The sequence below is a fragment of the Mastomys coucha genome, unplaced genomic scaffold, assembly GCF_008632895.1.
Source record: "Mastomys coucha isolate ucsf_1 unplaced genomic scaffold, UCSF_Mcou_1 pScaffold4, whole genome shotgun sequence".
NCBI classification, from domain to species: domain Eukaryota; kingdom Metazoa; phylum Chordata; class Mammalia; order Rodentia; family Muridae; genus Mastomys; species Mastomys coucha.
Window position 1 is genome coordinate 5457652 of NW_022196910.1, and position 18153 is coordinate 5475804.

At 46.8% G+C, this 18153-nt stretch overlaps 2 protein-coding genes across 3 annotated transcripts in view; both read left to right on the top strand.

Moving 5' to 3' along the window:
• The window catches only part of Myo1f (myosin IF), a 49831-nt gene extending 48058 nt beyond the window's left edge, over positions 1 to 1773 (top strand). The window contains 1 exon segment of the mRNA XM_031349991.1: positions 1305 to 1773. Within this exon segment, the coding sequence (XP_031205851.1) occupies positions 1305 to 1381 (77 nt within the window). The 3' untranslated portion in view covers positions 1382 to 1773.
• Positions 1774 to 9438: 7665 nt separating this feature from the next.
• On the top strand, positions 9439 to 12229 carry Znf414 (zinc finger protein 414). Of its 2 annotated transcripts, none has more exons than XM_031350016.1 (6): positions 9439 to 9562; positions 10307 to 10628; positions 10892 to 10999; positions 11108 to 11213; positions 11643 to 11977; positions 12056 to 12229. In XM_031350016.1, exons 1-6 carry the CDS (start codon positions 9560 to 9562, stop codon positions 12118 to 12120), a joined length of 939 nt encoding a protein of 312 aa, XP_031205876.1. In that variant the 5' UTR covers positions 9439 to 9559; the 3' UTR covers positions 12121 to 12229. The 2 variants fall into 2 exon arrangements, with proteins under 2 accessions (XP_031205876.1, XP_031205877.1); XM_031350017.1 differs by having other exon boundaries at positions 10343 to 10628.
• Positions 12230 to 18153: the final 5924 nt, after the last annotated feature.

Consider the following 18153-nt stretch of genomic DNA (forward strand, 5'->3'; position numbering starts at 1 on the left):
AATCCACCTGTCTCTGCCTCCCAAGTGCTGGGATTAAAGGTGTGTGCCACCACCTCCTGGTAGTGGAACCTTTATTTTTGCCAGTAACAACTGACTTTACAAATTCTTGACAGTAGGAAGGAAGCTGAGTCTAGATGGCCCCGCCCAGTTCCTACCTCCATCCTCTGGGGTAGTCACAGATAGGTGCCTTACACTCCAAAAGTGTATTGCAGGGCCTCCTGGATGTCAAAGGGACCTGGTTTTCCCTGACTACACCTGAGGGTTGAAGGACAGGGTCCATGGAAGAAGGTGGTGTGATACAAAGAGCACACGTAGATCACCTAGAGAATGACAGAGACTATGAGTGCAGACCAGCGGGAGAGCACTTGCCTCAGGAGCATGAGGTTCTTGATTCCATCCTTCTTGAGGGGTGGGGGAATGGAAAGGTGGGAAAGAGATGGAAGTCTGGGTACAGGCTTAGTCGGGGTAAACTACTCCGCAGTAGAACACATGCCTAGCAGGTACAAGGCCCTGGACTTGATCCCAATCAACTTCGGATCCCATTCCTGATGGCCATGCATGATGGCACATACATATAATCCTAGAACTTCAGGAGGATGTAGAATATATAGCCAAGCTGGGCCAGTCACGGAGACAGGATTAGTCTCCAATCAAAACAAAACCGAGTGTGACTGTTCATGCCTATAATCACAGTCCTCAGGGGTCAGACTGAGGAGGCTTAGGAATGCAAGGACAACCTTAGCAACATAGCACACAATGCACACATCTTTGTGTATATCTGTGAGCATGTGTACATGGGCATGTGTGTGTGTGTGTGTGTGTGTGCGCATACACATGTGCATTTCTGTTTACTGAAGGTGCACAGATGTCATGGTGCACATACAGAGGTCAGAGGGCAGTCTAGGGTCAGTCCTTACCTTCCACCTTGTTTGAGATGGTGTCTCTTGTTGCTTGCCATCATCTATGCCAGGCTAGGTCACCCAAGAGTTTCTGGGGATTCTCCTGTCTCACCACTGAGCTGAAGTAACAGATGTGTCACATACCACTGCATCAGGCTTCCGTTAGCTCTAAAGAACCAAACTTGGGTCCTCACACATGTATAAAAGTACTTTCTCCACTAAGCCATCTCTCTAGTCCCACACATAGTGTGTTTGAAAACAGCCAGAGCTACATGTGGCCATATATCAAAAGCATAATTAATTACCTAGTTAATTAATTAAAATAAAAATCTAGGATAGATACAGAATAGACATGTGGGCTTTCTCCAGTGTGCCCTGGACACTTGAAGCTCTTTTCTCCCACAGATTCTTCCGGCTGGTGGAAGGGTCGGCTTCATGGCCAGGAAGGTCTCTTTCCAGGAAACTATGTGGAGAAGATCTGATCGTCCATCCACCAGCCTGCCTGCTTGCCTGCCTGGGAGCCAAACCCTGCCAGTGGGAGCCTTGATTATCCTATCTGCACTGGCCAGAATGCTCAGGCTTGTGGCCTCGAGCCCAGTGGAGGCCCTGTGTATGGAGGATCACCACTGTAGCACCCCAAGCCTGGCACCACCTTCCCATGGGTTGAATTGCTATCTAAGTCTCCACGTTATCATGTGTCTAATAGTATTTGCTGCAGAACCTACCTCCCAGCTGCCTTGTGTGTATGAAACAAATCACGTCCTGCCCTGTGAGCGAAGTGCCATGCACTGCCCAGAGTTAGGAGACCTTGACAATTAAACCTTTCCACTTTCTCTCATCACTGAGGCAATAAACATGTGTCAGGTAAAAGCAAGAAGTGAATTACTGAGTTCTGGGGCTGGAAATGTGACTTGGTTGGTAAAGTGCTTGCCTCTCAAGCATCATCCCCACTGTTTCATCAGGACTGCATAAGAGTGGGTGTGGTGGCGCATGCCTGCGATCGATCTCAGTACTTAAGAGGTAGAGGCTGGAAGATCAAGAGTTCAATGTCATCCTTGGCTATATAGCTGATTTTTTAAAAAACCATTTAATGTGTGTGTGGTGTGTAGTGTGTGTGTGCGTGTGTGTGTGTGTGTGTGTGTGTGTGTGTGTGTGTGTGTGCGGGTGTGTAGGTCAGAGGACAATCTTGTGAACTTAATTCTCTACTTCCCCTAGGTAGATTCCAGGAATTGAATCAAATTCAGGTCATCAGGTTTGATGGTGAGGGCCTTAAACCACTACATCATCTCACCAGCCTCTACATAGCTGATTTTGAGGATGTCCTGGGCTACTATAAGATCCTTTGAGGGGAGCTGGAGAGATGGCTCAGTGGGTAAGAGCACTGACTGTTCTTCTGAAGGTCCTGAGTTCAAATCCCAGCAACCACATGGTGGCTCACAACCATCCATAATGAGATCTTATGACCTCTTCTGGTGTGTCTGAAGACAGCTACAGTGTACTTACATATAACAATAAATCTTTAAAAAAAAATCCTTTGAGGAGATTGGGGGAAGGCTGCCCAGAAAAATCCATCTGGTCTTTTTTCCTTTTCCCCCTCAAGAAACCAACCTTGGCTGGAAAATAAGCACAATGATGCAGCTGGGCCTCATCCGGCCTCTTGTTTGTTCTGCAAAAAAATTTAACAGTCCTTGAGTGTGGTTGGACAACTCTATCTCTGAATTCTTTTACACTTTAGTTTAAGATCCAGAATACTTGCTTAGCATGAAGTTAAACCCAGTTCTGAAAGAAATAAAGAAAGAAAGAAAGAAAGAAAGAAAGAAAGAAAGAAAGAAAGAAAGAAAGAGAAACAGAGAGACCACAGAGACAGACAGACAGAAACTGACTATGTAGACCAGGTTAGCCTTGAACTCCTACAGGTCTATGTGTCTTCCTTTGCCTTGTAAATGCTCAAACTAAAGACGTGTCTTCTGTCTGGTTTCACAAACTGGTGTTAAAAATTAAGATTTATTTATTTTACATTATAAAATAATTATTTTTGAGATTATAAAATAATCAGCTCACCCATGCTGAGTATATAAATACACTTGTTCAGTCTGTACAATATCATCTGTATGTGTGTGTTTTCAGGGCTGGCCATTTGATATTGGATAACGAATTGGCATGTTCTTCTTTGGAGAAGACTATTTCTCTCTTTCTCAACATTCCTTATTTGCCTATAGTTCTTTATCTAGTATTCAGGCCCCATGTGAGTCCATGACTTTTTTGAAAGAAGAAGGTCAGTGAGTAAGAGACAGCAAGCAAAGGTTCCTGGGAACCTGAATTTCATCCCCAGAACCCACATCAAGGTGGAGGGATGGAACCAACTGTGCACCCTCTTTTGTGTGTTCCCTCCCAGTAATAACATATGGGTGCAGGGGCTGGAGAGATGTCTCAATGGTTAAGAGCACTGCCTGCTCTTCTGAAGGTCCTGAGTTCAAATCTCAGCAACCACATGGCGACTCACAACCATTCGTAAGGAAATCTGACGCCCTCTTCTGGTGTGTCAGAAGACAGCTACAGTGTACTCACATATAATAAATAAATAAATCTAAAAAAAAAAAAAAAAAAGCCAGGCAGTGGTGATGCATACCTTTAATCCCAGCACTTGGGAGGCAGAGGCAGGAGGATTTCTGAGTCTGAGGCCAGCCTGGTCTACAGAGTGAGTTCCAGGACAGCCAGGGCTATACAGAGAAACCTTGTCTTGAAAAACCAAAAGAAAAAAACAAACAGAGCAAACAAAAATAACCATATGGGTGCTAGAGAGATGGCTCAGAAGTTAAGAGCACTGACTGCTCTCCTAGAAGTCCAGAGTTTGATTCCCAGTACCCACAAGGTAGCTCACAACCATCTATCACTCCAGTCTCAGGGTATCAGACATGTTCTTCTGGCCTCCTGGGCCCAGGTACACACACGGTACATATACACATGTGTAGACAAAGCATATATATACATGAAATAAACACAGATAGATATAGATAGATATTTAAAATAATAGTGATAGTATATAAATTGTTTAGAGCCAGCGAGATGACAACTAGAGCAAGTAGAGATGCTTCCTACCAAGTCTGACAACTTGGTTCCATGCCTAGGACCCACATGATAGAAGAAGAGAACCAATTCTCCTAGGTGCCCTGTGACCTCAACATACACAGCCTAACACACATATAGCAAAAAAAAAAAAAAAAAAAAAAAAAGAATTCAATTGTAATTTTAAATAAATAAATTTCCATTACAAAAAAAAAAGGGGGAGCTAGGGAGATAGCTCAGTTAGTAGTGGTTGCTTATCGTGCATGAAGCTCTATGTTCTAACCCAGTACCAAAATGGAAGACAGAGGGAGGTTAAAGAGGAAAGAAAAGTGAACAAAAGAGAAGAAAAAAGCCAAAGTCAGGCAGGGATGGAGCTCAAGAGATAGAGTGGTTTCCTAGCATGAAGAAAGTCCTTGCTTCCATCTCCAGCACCCCACACACCATCATCCCATCATCCCAGCATACATGAGGTGAAAGCAGAAGGCCCAGGAGTGCGGTCATCAAGCTACAAAGCAAGAGGCCAGCCTGGGCTACACAAAAGGAGAGAGGAGGAGGAGGATAAGAAGGGGGAGTAAGAAAGGGCAGAAAGGGGTTTCCATCTTTCCCCCCTCAAACTCACTATGCAGATTGCTCTCCCCCCCCTGCACTTTGAGGGAACAGTCCCTCACTCCACTGGCACAAAGGATACCCCATTCACAGGAAGTAAGACTATGAGCAGGATGGACAGCTAGGTATTGGGGAGGATGCCTGACTGGGAAGGACTGGAGAGAAGAAAAGTGGGCTTGATATATTCTATCAGACAGTTCTGAATAATTAGGTTAAGGACAACTCCACGCTGTGAACTACTGTCACCTACATTCTACCCAGGCCTCAGCCCCACATCCTGTGGGCTCTTTCACAAAATTTCTTACATCCGGCCCCTCCTCTCCCTTCCTCATGGCCCTGTTCTTACTTTGGCCTCACCCTGTCCTTCCTTCTCCAGCACAGAAGCACCTCTCTACCTTGCAACAAAAAAAGCGGCTGAGGCAAAAGCCCAACTGTCCAAGTGCTTTCCTAAATACACAAAACCCTGAATTGGGTCACCAATATGGCATACAACAGATGTGGTACATACTTATAATCCAATCACTCTGGATGTGGAGGCCAGGAAGATGAAAAATGCAGTGTTCTTTGGCTACATGTTTGAGAATTTTATACAGCATATTTTGAACATATTCACTACCACCCCTAGATTCTCTCATAACCACCCTCTTTCTACCCTCCCATCCATTCCAAATGAACCTGAAGATTTCTTTCTTTCTGTTTTAAAATTTCCATATTGGATCTAGTTTTGGCCTGCCTTGGTATGTGGTCAACCTATCAGGAGTCACTGTTTTCTTGATGTTGTTGACCGTCTCTGATTCTTACATTCTTTCTGAAACTTCTTCTGAGAAGATGATCCCTGGAGGGAGGGGTATGATATACAGGTCTCATTTAGAGTTGAGCATTCAACGGTCTCTTATTCTCTGCATGTTGACCAACTAGGGAAACCCTGTATATTTGGGTTCCCCCCTTAAAAAAAATTAAGTATTTTTATTTTATTTTATGTGATGAGTGTTTTGGAGAGTGTTGAGCCATCTCTCCAGGCCCCGACTCCTCTCTTGAAAAAGATCTTATTAGCTACACATGGTGACACACCTGTGATTCCAGTACAAAAGAAACTGAAGAAGCCTGGGTATGGTAACACACTTTTAATCCCAACACTGTGCTACTTCCTTTGTTCTTGGTATCATTGTTTGTGGGGGATGTGGTTTAGGGGTTAGTTGTTTTCGAGATAGGGTTTCACTATGTAGCCCTGTCTAGCCTAGAACTTTCATGTAGAGCAGGCTGGTCTTTAACTGGTAGAGATCAGACTGCTTCTGCCTACCAAATATTGGAATTAAAGGTATGTGCTAACATTCCTGGCTTGTTTTAGTTTTTTGAGGCAAGGCCTCATGTTATGCAGGCTGGTATTGAATTCTATATATAACTGAAGATGACTTTGAACTCCTAACCCTCTTGCCTCCATCTTGCCAGTGCTGGGATGACAAGGGCTCTACCACAGTCTACTGAGTAGACATCCCCACGCTCTCTCCATCATCCCATCCATTCCAAATGAACCTTACAATTTCTTTCTTTCTAAAAATTTCCCTATTGGATCTAATTTGTGTTGCCCCTTTTTCTTGCAAGTGGGGTTTGCCTTGGTGTGTGGTCAGTTTACCAGGGGTCATTGTGTCCTTGATGTTATTGACCTCCTCTGATTCTTATGTTCTGATACTTCTTCTGAGAAGATGATCCCTGGAGGGAAGGGTGTGATATATAGGTCTCATTTAGAGCTGAGCATTCAACGGTTTTCCATTTTTTTCAGTTTCAATTTTACTTTTTAAGAGATTTATATTATTATTTATATGTATGTTTGTGTGTATCTGTGTGAGTACAAGTGCCAGCAGAGGATATCCAATTCCCAGGAATAGTTGTGAACTACCATGTGGGTGCTGGGCACTGAACCTGGATTCTCAACAAGAGCTCTACCACTGGGTCATCTTTCTAGCCCCCATTTTTCTCAGTTTTTAAATGTCTTCTAGCCATCTCCTTTGCCTATAGTGGCACATACAGACTAAACATATGTTTACCTAAATATAGGTTGCATATAAAGTCTACAGTTGCTTATGACTCAATAAACATCTCTTGAATGCTTGAATGTATAGAAATCTGAGATCTAAGTTCTATTTTACCATGTAACCCAAAGGCCACACTCCAAATGATCACCAGAAAGAAATGTTAGATCTTCCCCCAAAGACATCTGTGTGGTTGGGGAGATGGCTCAGTGGTTGTGTAGCTGTTCCATCCCATAGGGAAGCTCCTTAAGCCAAAAGGCAAACATTTAAAATAGCTTCAGGAAGTCCCTGAAACTGACAAGGTTCACTAGGCCCCTCCTCGCCATAGTAAACCACACAGGTTGCTCAGAGTCACTCTCAGAAAAGCAAAGCTGCAAATAAGACTCTGAGACCTGGCCAGCTACCTGGAAGAGGTTTAGTCACTTGGAAAGAATACCCTCCAACCTGCTGAGTCGCTATTCAGTGTGCTCCAGGTTCCCAGCTTTTGTGAGCTGTCACCCACTGTGATGGTGTGTATATGCTCAGCCTAGGGAGTGACACTATTAGAGGGTGTGGCCCTGTTGGAATAGGTGTGTCACTGTGGGTATGGGCTTTAAGACCCTCATCCTAGCTGCCTGGAAGTCAGTATTCTGCTAGCGGCCTTCAGATGAAGATGTAGAACTCTTAGCTCCTCCTCCTTCACCATGTCTGTCTGGACACTGCCAGCCAGACAGTTCCTGCCTTAATGATAACTGACTGAACCTCTCTCTGAATCTGTAAGCCAGCCCCAATTAAATGTTCTTTTTAAGAGTTGCCTTGGTCATGGTGTCTGTTCACAGCAGTAAAATCCTAGTTAAGACACCCATTAAGGGGTGGAATTTGGTAAAGCAGGTTCAAATGTCTTTGAGTCATTTCTCCCTCTGTAGGTAACCCCTCGCCCATATTCCTGTAGTAACTCAAGAAAACCCTTGGCTCACCAGAGTGGACTTTGGTGTTATTCATACTTTGCTCTGTCATGGGCTCTTTATCTAAGGTGAGTAGAAGTGTTTGTGTTTCCCTGGGAAAAGTCTTATCCTACAACTGATACTACCACAGAAACATGAGGACCTAAGTTCAGATTCCCCAGATACCAGGTAAATGCCAGGTGGGCACTGTGGCCTGCCTGTAGTTTCAGCCTCAGACAGTGGACACAGCACATCCCCAGAGCAGGAATAGCCATATTAGTGAGCTCTGGGTTTGATTCTAAGGTCTTGTCTCATTGAATGAGGAGGAGGAGGCATGGAGGATTATTCCCCACTGCAATCACCAGCCTCCACATGCACAAGCAATAAAGTGCACATGTACGTACTCATGTGAACATGCACCCACAAACAAATACCCCACAAACAAGTATGCATATATACATGCAACCACGTACACAAAAATGGAAAAACAAGCATTCATCAGTGACTCCATCCGAAACCATGGTTTCTCTTCCACCTCTTGCAAGGCCTCCAGGACTCACCCAGGTTCTCTTTCTGACCTCCATACCACATCTTTATTCTGTTTCAATCGTGCAGGGGTCTCACCATTGCTCACCAAAGGGGAGCTTGCCCTTTGCCCACTCGGGGTACCTGTGCTCTGCTTCCCCAGGCATCAAGGCACAGCTCAAGTCACCTCCTGAAACAGGCTTCCCCGACTCCTCTTTTCACATCAGTTTTGTTTGTTTTCTTATCTCCTAGGATAGAGCTAAGACCACTCTTCTGCTGTTGTTGATTTATTGTCTCTCCATTTTCAGTGGTTGGCTGGAGTCTCCCAAGAGCAGTACTAAGTTCCTTCCTGGCACATAGGATGCACTCAAGGAAAGTAGGGTGGGCAGGGAACCTCTCAGCACCAGTGCACTTGGCATTCATGTTCTCACCTCTCTACCTGTGGAATTTGCCTGTTCACCTAACCTGAAGATCCATAGTTAGCGTGGTTCCCACATTGGGCTATTACAACAGATCTGTTCTTGCTGCAGACTGGATGTGCTGAAAATTTAATGGTGCTTGCTAGGAAGATGGCTCTGTGCAGACACAAGGGATATGGGGTTCAGGCCCACAACACTCATGTAAATGAGGAAGAGTTTGGATCTCTTAACACTTCCTGTGAGGCATAGCAGGGCACTTCAGAGGTGAACACGGGAATCTTTTGACAGGTAAGCTAGCTCGCTAGGTGGGAACTGGTGAGCTCCAACTTCAGTGAGACATGTTGCCTCCGTGAATAAAGTGGAGAGCAATAGAGCAAAACAATGTCTACCCTGGACCTCCACACTTACTTGTTCACATCTGTGCATATACATACTCATTTGTATATGCATGTATACAGAGCTAAGGATGTAGCTTGCCTTGTAGAGTGTTTGCCTAGCATAGATGAAAACTCTGGGTTTGATACCTAGTACTGCCTAAAACTTAGTGTATTAGCATCCAAGTTCAAGGTCAACTTCTGTGTAAGGCCAACCTGGGCTATAAAAGGGAGGAGGGGGAGAGCTTTTGTCAGTTTTCTCTAAAATGTAAGTCCAATCAAAAGCAGACCGTGTCTGTCATCCATGTACTCTGCAAGCTAAGGTGGGAGGGCTGAGAGTTCCAGGTTAACCTGACCTGGTACACAAAAAGAAGGAAAATTGCTATTCATTTCCTTTTTTAGAGTTGGTTATGGGGCATGCAAGGAAGGGATGGAGGTGCTCATTTAGCAGACGAGGACACTAAAGCCTGAAAAACTTTCTCGTGTTGGAACCTTGCCCCCTGACTGCGTAGCGAGGCTCATAAGAGCCGCAGTCTAGTCCCAGGCCCCTCCTCCTAGAGAAGCGCCCAGACTTAGGCCACACCCCATATCTCGCGAGAGCTGAGAAGCGGAAAAATGGCGCCGTCGTGAGCGTGAGCCCGTGTCGCCGAGAAAGACGCCCCTGCTGGAGCCAGAGCCCCCGAAGGCACGGGAACCAGACGTGTAACTGAGTAGAGGATGGTGAGCGCAGCACCCCGCACGCGGACGCGGAAGAGCAGCGGGACTGACAGGGGACCGTCCTGCTGCGCGCCCCACTCCAGCTGACCCCGCCCCCACATCCGGGTCCTTGCCCGCCGCTGACTGGCACTTAGCGAGCGTCCCGCCCTTCAGTGAGGCCTGGCTTCGCTTGAGCCACGCCCACTCCCCTAGAGTTCAGCCCCTAAATTTAACACATCCTGGCTCTGAGCTTCTGTCTGCTCAGCTCTAGCTTAGCCAGTATTCCCCATCATCACACAATCTACTCTAGGCTCTCCAGCATTTCCTGGTTGCTCCTCTAGGCCACGCCTCCGCCCCTTGGTGCCTCTCCTGCCAAGATTAGGGGAGGGATGGCTTTTTTTTTTTTTGGTTTTTCGAGACAGAGTTTCTCTGTGTAGCCCTGGCTGTCCTGGAACTCACTCTGTAGACTAGGCTGTCCTCGAACTCAGAAATCCGCCTGCCTCTGCCTCCCAAGTGCTGGGGATTAAAGGTGTGCGCCACCACCACCCGGCGAGGAAGGGATGTTAATGATGCTCTTTTTTGCGTAATTCCTGATAACTCCTTCTGCAACTGGAGTTAGGAGACAGTAGCTCAGTGTGCCCTTACCTCCCTTATCTTGCTGGTGATTCAGAAAGTGGAATGACTGGGTCATATCTGGTGAGAGTGGAGGACGTTAGAAACCTAGAGTCTTGTGGGCCTTTGTAGTAGAAGGGCGTCTGTCTGTCCTAGGGATCCCAGCCTGATTCTAGCCACGTCTTGCACCAGGAGGAACCATCCAGGCCCAGCTCGGACACACTGACCACTGTAGAATCCAGCTCCAGTGAGCCAGACAAGGAGGTGGTGGCATCTCCAGATGCAGCAGCTACAACCACTTTTTCCTCCATGGAGGAACCCGGTCCTAACCCAACAGCCACGCCACCAGTGTGGGACCGTGGAGGACCTCTGCAGCAAGTTGCCTATCCAGCCTCAGACAGCTGCCAGACTGGCTCAACCAACACAGGCGTGGGGACCAGTGAGGACCTTCGGTTGCCCAGACGACGTCCACCACCAGGTTATCTGTGGAGCTTTCTGGGGAATCACGTGCCTTTGATAGGACTGAGATGGTACAGGACGAGGATTCACCTTTTATTCCCATTGGGGGGTGGTCTTCACCATTTACAGAGCATCTTATTGATATGTCAGGTGTGGCTCCAGAGATGAACTGAACCAATCCAGCCCTTCCAGGCAGTTTATTCTAGCAGTGGCTGGGTGGGGAGTATTCAAGTGGGAGGAGGTCAGTAAGGAAAAGAGTCATGACACCCATTTATCCTGCAGGGAAACAGATACCCTGCTCTAGCCCTGGCTGCTGCCTCAGTTTCCCCAGTGTTCGTGATCTAGCGCAGCATCTCCGTACCCACTGCCCACCCACACAGTCACTGGAAGGTAAGATGAGGGTTGCTGCTAGTGAGACAGGTTAGGGTGAAGGATAGGCAGAGCCCCCAGAGTTAGTTTTAACCACCCCACACCACATCTGCGCTTTATCCCTACCAGGCAAACTCTTCCGATGCTCAGCGCTGAGCTGCACTGAGAGTTTCCCCAGCATGCAGGAGCTGGTAGCCCACGGCAAGCTGCATTACAAGCCCAATCGCTACTTCAAGTGAGAGCCTGTCCATCCCCTCTGTCGACCCCCAGATCGTTAGTGCTTCCTACTGTGTATGGAGGAAGGGGGGGTTGAAGTCTGAGCGTGGCCTGGGAAGCCAGCCCCAACCATGCATGGAAAACTGATGTGCATCAGGAGTAAGTCGTTCTGGCTACAGGCTCAGTTTGGAGGTGCAGGGTATACATGCTGTGGTTCTGTCCAGTTCCACCTCGTGTCTTATGTGGGAAACTGACACCTCAGTAAAACCAAACTTGAGATTCTGAGCCGGAAAGGTTCAGAAGGATTAAGACTGCAGTAAAGGAGGGCATGTAGGCCAAGCTCCTACCCAGGTTCTGATATACCCTTCCCACACCTTGATCCCTGGATAGCAATGGATAGGCCCCTCCTGTTGCCCGGGAGATACTCGAGTTCTGTGCCTGCCCCCAGGTGTGAAAATTGCCTCCTGCGCTTCCGCACTCACCGTTCGCTCTTCAAGCATCTGCATGTTTGTATAGACCATGGTCAGAACCCAGCCCCGCCACCACCCCCTGCCCTGGACAAAGAGCCACCTTTACCCGAGCGTCCCCCAGAGTCCGACCCTTCATCTTCCCTCGGCCTACCATTCCCACTACTTGAGCCTTTCACCTCTGCCCCCGCTGGGCCCTTCCTTCCGTATTTGAACCCTGCACCCTTTGGCCTAAGTCCCCCTCGACTGCGCCCATTCCTGGCTGCCACTGCAGGGCCACCAGCATCCAGTCCTGCCATCTGGAAGAAGAGTCACGGTGAGTATAGGAGCAGGTTGCCTGCAAAGCTGGCTGAGTCCACCCTTATTCTGAACTTGAACTGCTTCTTTCCTGTAGGTGCTACTAGTAGTCCCAGAAGACCTCAGGGCGGCTCCGATGCACCCTCAGGTGCGTGCAGGTGACCACCAGGGCAGGGTGGATGGGGCCTTCATTCCTGTGCCCTGTACATGCCTTGTGAATGCTGGAAAGTGTCTGTCCCTTAAAAATACATGATTTTTACCTTTAAAAAGACTGGTACCTCTGCCTTCATCTGCGCTGGCGTTCCTGTGTAAACATTTGCATCTTGTCCACCAATCTCTGAGTGGTCTTCTCCTGTGGTGGGACCAGGGATAGGAGGCAAACGTGGTGCCTGCAGTGATGAGCAGTCAAGCCCAGGAAGAAGAATCCAGCTTGCCTGGATCCTGGAAGCTGAGGGGGATGGGCCCAGGGAATAGTCTAATCTGTTCTGGCTGACGTATATCATCCATGGTTGAAAGGCTCTCTGGAGGGAGACCGAGGACTCACTGAGGCCTGCCTGCCTGCCTGCCAGGCTAATGGCCCCCAGCCACATTGTGTGGGAACACACAGATGGCCACTATGCCTGTATACAATGTGTGACTTCTTCATGGCCTCTTGGCCCGCCTCCACAACCTCCAGGTCCACCTCCCTAGTGACCCCACAGCCCTGACACCTGGGTTCCTTGGTGCCAACACCCAGTTGGTAAGGCTGAGTAATGTTCAGGCATAGAGCTAGAGGCAAGGGATTCAGCCCAGGCCCAGCTGGCCCCTCCTCAACTCTACACAGACACAACCCTGTTTGCTCCTGGGGTATCAAAACTGTCAGAGGGAAAGAATCTAGTTTTATTGAAGCTTTGAACTCTTGGGCTGAATGGGAGGGAACACAGGTTTTTATCATTTGAGGAGGGAGAGAATAGAGGAGGCACATTGAACCAGTGTGTGTTGTATCTTGGGACCCTTATCCCCCAGATAAGATTTTTTTTAATGTTTTTATTTTTTGAAAGAGCATGAGTGTGTGTGTGTGTACACAAGTATAATGCTCATGGAGACCAAAAGAGGGTATAGGATCTGAAAGCACTTGTGAGCTGCCAGGGTGGGTGCTGGGGACCAAACTTGGGTCTTCTGTAAGAGCAGAATGGGAGTGAACTTTTTTAGAGTGACAGTTAATCTTTTTATTTTAGAGTTAACTTTTAACTGCTCAGTCCTCTCCGGCAACTCCTCCAAATAAGCACTAGGCTGCTACCTATGGGACTAAGGTGTTCACACACCATGGGAAGGGGACTTAGAATTGGCTTCACAGAATCTGACCCTCATCAGCACTCCTGTTTTCCTAGTACCTCAGCCATGGAATCGGTCTCCAGCTCAGTGCCCACCCTAGCCAGCTGTAGATAGGGGTAGTCAGTGCCCACTGTTCTGTTCCACAACTTAAAGAAACTAGATAGAATAGGGTTGCTTTTTTTCTCCAGGTAATTTTCCTTTATTGAAAATAAAATAAAATAAAATAGGCATAGTGGCACATGCCCTTAATCCCAGCACTTGGGAGGCAGAGGTAAATGGATCTCTGAGTTTATGGCCAGCCTGTTCTACAGAGCTAGATCTAGGATAGTCAGGACTACACAGAGAAACTCTGCCTTGAAAAATAACAAGCTGTGTTATTTTTAATTCCAGCACTTGGGAGGCAGAGGCAGGCAGATTTCTGAGTTCAAGGCCAGCCTGGTCTATAGAGTGAGTTCCAGGACAGCCAGGGCTATACAGAGAAACCCTGTCTCGGGAAAAAAAAATTTTTTTTTTCATAGCTCACTGTGTTCAACCCTGATGGCCTGTGTGAGTTGGGTGGGAAAAGAAAATCAAGTATCCAAAGTTGTCCTTTGGATATATATTAAGCTCCGAGGATAAAGCATTGTGGCACACACCTTTAATCCCAGCACTTGGCAGGCAGATCTCTGTAAAATCAAGTCCTGATGATCTAAGTGAAAAGGTCCAGCCAGGATACATAGTGAACACTGTCTCAAAAAGGTGGTGGGGGTGGGGTGTGGGAAGCCCCAAGGTGTGGCACAGCTAAGCTCTTGGAAAACAGAGGATGATCACTATTAAGTTCACACCATCCTGGGCTACATAACATTGTCTCAAGAATTTTTGTTAAGTATGAAGAATTAGTCGGGCAGTGGTAGCACACGCCTTTAATCCCAGCATGTAGGAGGCAGAGGCAGGTGGATTTCTGAGTTCGAGGCCAGCCTGGTCTACAGAGTGAGTTCCAGAACAGCCAGGGCTATACAGAGAAACCCTGTCTCAAAAAACAAAAAAGTATCAAGAATTAGGAAGGCAATGTGGAAATCTAGGTCTGAGTAAACTCTGAGCTCTTCTGATTAGAACCTCCTCCCCTCCTGATGTCAGTGGGTTCAGAGAGAGGAAAAGCCTTGGGTGGCTGTAGTTGAGGAGTTGGAGCAGGGCAAGATGGACAACTGAACTTTATCTGCATCTTCCTTTCAGTCAGCAAACCTGTTGTTGCTGGCTTCTGCCCTAATCTCCATCCTGGAGAGTCTGGGGTCCATTTGAAAATGTACTAAGGATGGGGATGTAGCTCAGTACAGTATTTGCCTAGCATGCACTAAGCCTTGGGCTCTTACCCCAGCACCACATAAACCAGGCATGCTAGTAAGTGCATACATTTTCTCCTGAATTTGGAGGGGGTGGGAGAGTGGACTCTGGAGGATTAGGAATTCAAGGTCATTCTGGCTAGATATGGAATATGTCTATATTTAGATATGGATATGTGGACACTTATCCCCACCTCATATACATCCACAAAGAAAATATGGTGCCTTGCCTCTGTTCAAGTCCAGTGGCAGACTGGCCATGCCTCTGGGAAATAGAAGTCCAGTGTGGTGTTCAGCCATTACCTAGACGTTGGTCTTAACCTCTCTGTCTGGCTAGGGCATCCCCTCCTTTCCCAGTCAGAGCACCTGTGGAGCAGCCTTTCACCAGTGTTCCTCAGTGCCCCTATAGCTCTGTGGATAAAGACTCCTTGGGCTGGAGAGATGGCATAGTAGGTACAAACAGGATCTGAGTTCAGATTCCCAGCAGCCATTTTAAAATGATATGGTAGCACATGTCTGTAACCCAGTACTGGGGATATGGAGGAAGACAGTCATCCTTGGGGTTTGATGGCCAGCCAGTCTAGCCAAAACAGTTAAAGGTTCCATTGAAAGACCTTGTCTCAAAGTGAAGTAACTGAGGAAGGCATTCTAATATTAACTTCTGTCTGGTTTCCATATGTGCTGGCATGGTTGCCTGTACCCCACATGTACACTACACACAGAAACACAGATCCTGTTCTAGTAGCCCACAAGGCTCCTTAAACCTCCCCCATCTTCTTCCATGGCCATACTCTTGATACCTGCTTCTTCTGGGAAATGTAAGAATCTGGAAAAGAAAAACCCTAACCTTCCTTGGTACCACCCCCGTTTGTCTCACTCACAACTTCCTTGTATCCTACCTTTAAATCAGAATTACATACTATCACCTCTTTGTCCTGGTATCTAGAGCCTAAAGGTGACAGTAGTCACCTGCTAAGCTAGGTCTTCCAGGCCCTACAGCCCTGTCATAGCCCCATCTTCTTTAGCTACACTGTTTGTAGGATCCAGAGAATGATTTACAGCAGCCACACTTGGTTTTGAATGAGTTTATTAAGCCAAAGTAAAAGATTAAATAGCAAGTGATTAGTAGGAAAGGAAAAGGGAAGGAAGGGGAGGGAAGAAAGAGATAGGTAGATACCTAGGACTTTTTGACCAGCCAGTCTAGCAAAAAGCTAGCTTCAAGTTCTGAGACCTTGCCTCAAAAAATAAGTTGAAGACACTGATGGCAACCATTAACCTCTGCAAACATGCACCCACACAAAATGGGATCTTCTGGATGAAAGGGGTTGAGTGGGAAGACTAGGAGATTCTGGGATTTCCTGTCCCAGAAACTTAATACTGGGGGTCAGATACTAGAGACATGCAGAATTTCCACTGCATCCCATTTGCTGCTCAAAGTACCTGTCTAACCTTGCTTTATTTACACATGCCCATCTTTGCTCTTCTGGAAGCCTTGTGGATCCCCATCCCTACCCCTACCCACACTTGTGCCACCCCACTTCCTGCTTCTGAATCCCCATACTCCCCAACCTCCTCCCCTTTAAACTGGAACTCCACAGTGTTCTACCTCCAACTCCCACATAAGCAATAAGGTCATCCTAGTGCTCCATCTTCCCAGCAGAGAATGCCCAAGAGTGTCAGTGTGGGAAAAGCGTCTGCTGGCAGGAACTTAAGCAGCTGCTCAGAGACAAGGCTGACTTGAATAGAGGGAACAATTCCTGGAGATTTGTCTGCAGAGTCAGGTTTCAGGCTACCTCTTGGCAGTTATGCACTATCAGTTCTGTCACCTGAGGGATGCCAAATTGCTTATATTTATCCTGAGAGGTAGAGAGCAGCAACAACCCCAGATGGATCCCAGCTCATGCATCTGGACCATGCTCCTGCTCCCTCCTTCAAAGAACTCCCAAATCTTCCAGGCACACCACAATAATTTATTTGGCCCTCAATTGTTTTAGGCTTCTAGTTCCATAGTTTAGAACCACTGGGTCATGCTTATGCAGGCCAAATACAGAGTAGAGAGGCATCTGGCAGCCATGCTGGGAGTTTACCAAGCACCCTGCACACTCCAGTTGGGTCACCTGCCATTCAACCCTTTTAGCTTGTGCTGGCTTTGACTGCCTACTGTGTGCTTTCAGGCCAGCATAAAGATCAGAGGACAGCTGTGAGGTTGGTTTTTCCCCTCCACCTTATGTGGGTTCCAGGAATCAAACTAAGTTCATCCAGTTTGTCTGGCACATGTTTTAACCATAACCACAACCCCTAACAACCTCACTGGCCCATTGTTTTCAGTTTTGAAATTGGGTCTCCACTCAATTACCAAACCTGAATTGAATGTGTGATCCATCAGCCACACTCTCAGCCAGTAGCTGGGATTATAGGTGTGGCTTCTTTCATATTTCTACCTCTGACTCCATTCACCAAGAATCTGGAAACTATCCACTTAAGAGACTCCTGTAAAAGCAGACTCATCTCTAGGAACTATGACCCAAGACAGGAAAACAGAAGCATCAGAATCTTGATGCTATGTGCTAAAATAAAGGAGGTGTGTCTCCCAACCTAAGCTGCTTTCTTTCCATTTAAATAAGCTCATGAAACCTTACCTGGCTCATTTCCAAGAGTTATACAGGTCCTTGCTACTCCATCAGTCTCATAATACCCAGCAGTAGACTCATCACCTAAGTCAAAGCATGCATTTATTTTGTTTCTAAGATTGGGTTTGCTGTGTGTGTTCCTTGCTACACTGAAGCTATGGCCTATGAACTATGGGGCTTTCCCATCCTCCTGTTTTTAACTCTCAAGTGCTATTTTATGAGATTCTGGAAATCAGATTTAAGGCTCTGTACATGCTATAATAAGTACACTACCAACATAGCTACAAACCTTAGATTTTTTTTATGTTATCTTCCTTTCACAGGGTCTCAACTTTTTTTTCCCAAGGCAGATTTTCATTATGTAGCCCTGGTGGCTGTCCTGGAACTTGCTAGGTAGACCAGTTAGCCTAGTACTCAGAGATCCATCTGCCTCTGCCCTTTAACAGGGTCTCAACTTTCTAGCAGGAAGATGGCCATGTACTTAAAATCCTCTTGCTCCTTGTCCCCCAAATGCTAGGATTTCAGATGTGTGCCACCATACCTGGGCAGAACATGTACTTTTTTGGTTAAGTTTCTTTAAGTTTCTGAGTCAGGGTCTTATTATGTAGTGCTGGCTGGCCTGAAATTCGCAATGTAGATTAGGCTAGCCTTGGAAATGTAGTGAACTTCCTGCTCTGCTGGGATTACAAGTACATACCACTACGCCAGTTGCTTAGAGCCATGTACTTTGTGACTCCAGAGACACAGACACATGTATACACACCTATGCACTGGAACCATCCTGCTAGGGTGTAAATAGTCCTCCTGCTTGGACCACATCCCAGACTGGTGACATCAGAATCTCTGGAAAAAAATTTTTTTTCATTTTTCAAGACAGGGTTTCTCTGTATAGCCCTGGCTGTCCTGGAACTCATTCTGTAGACCAGGCTGGC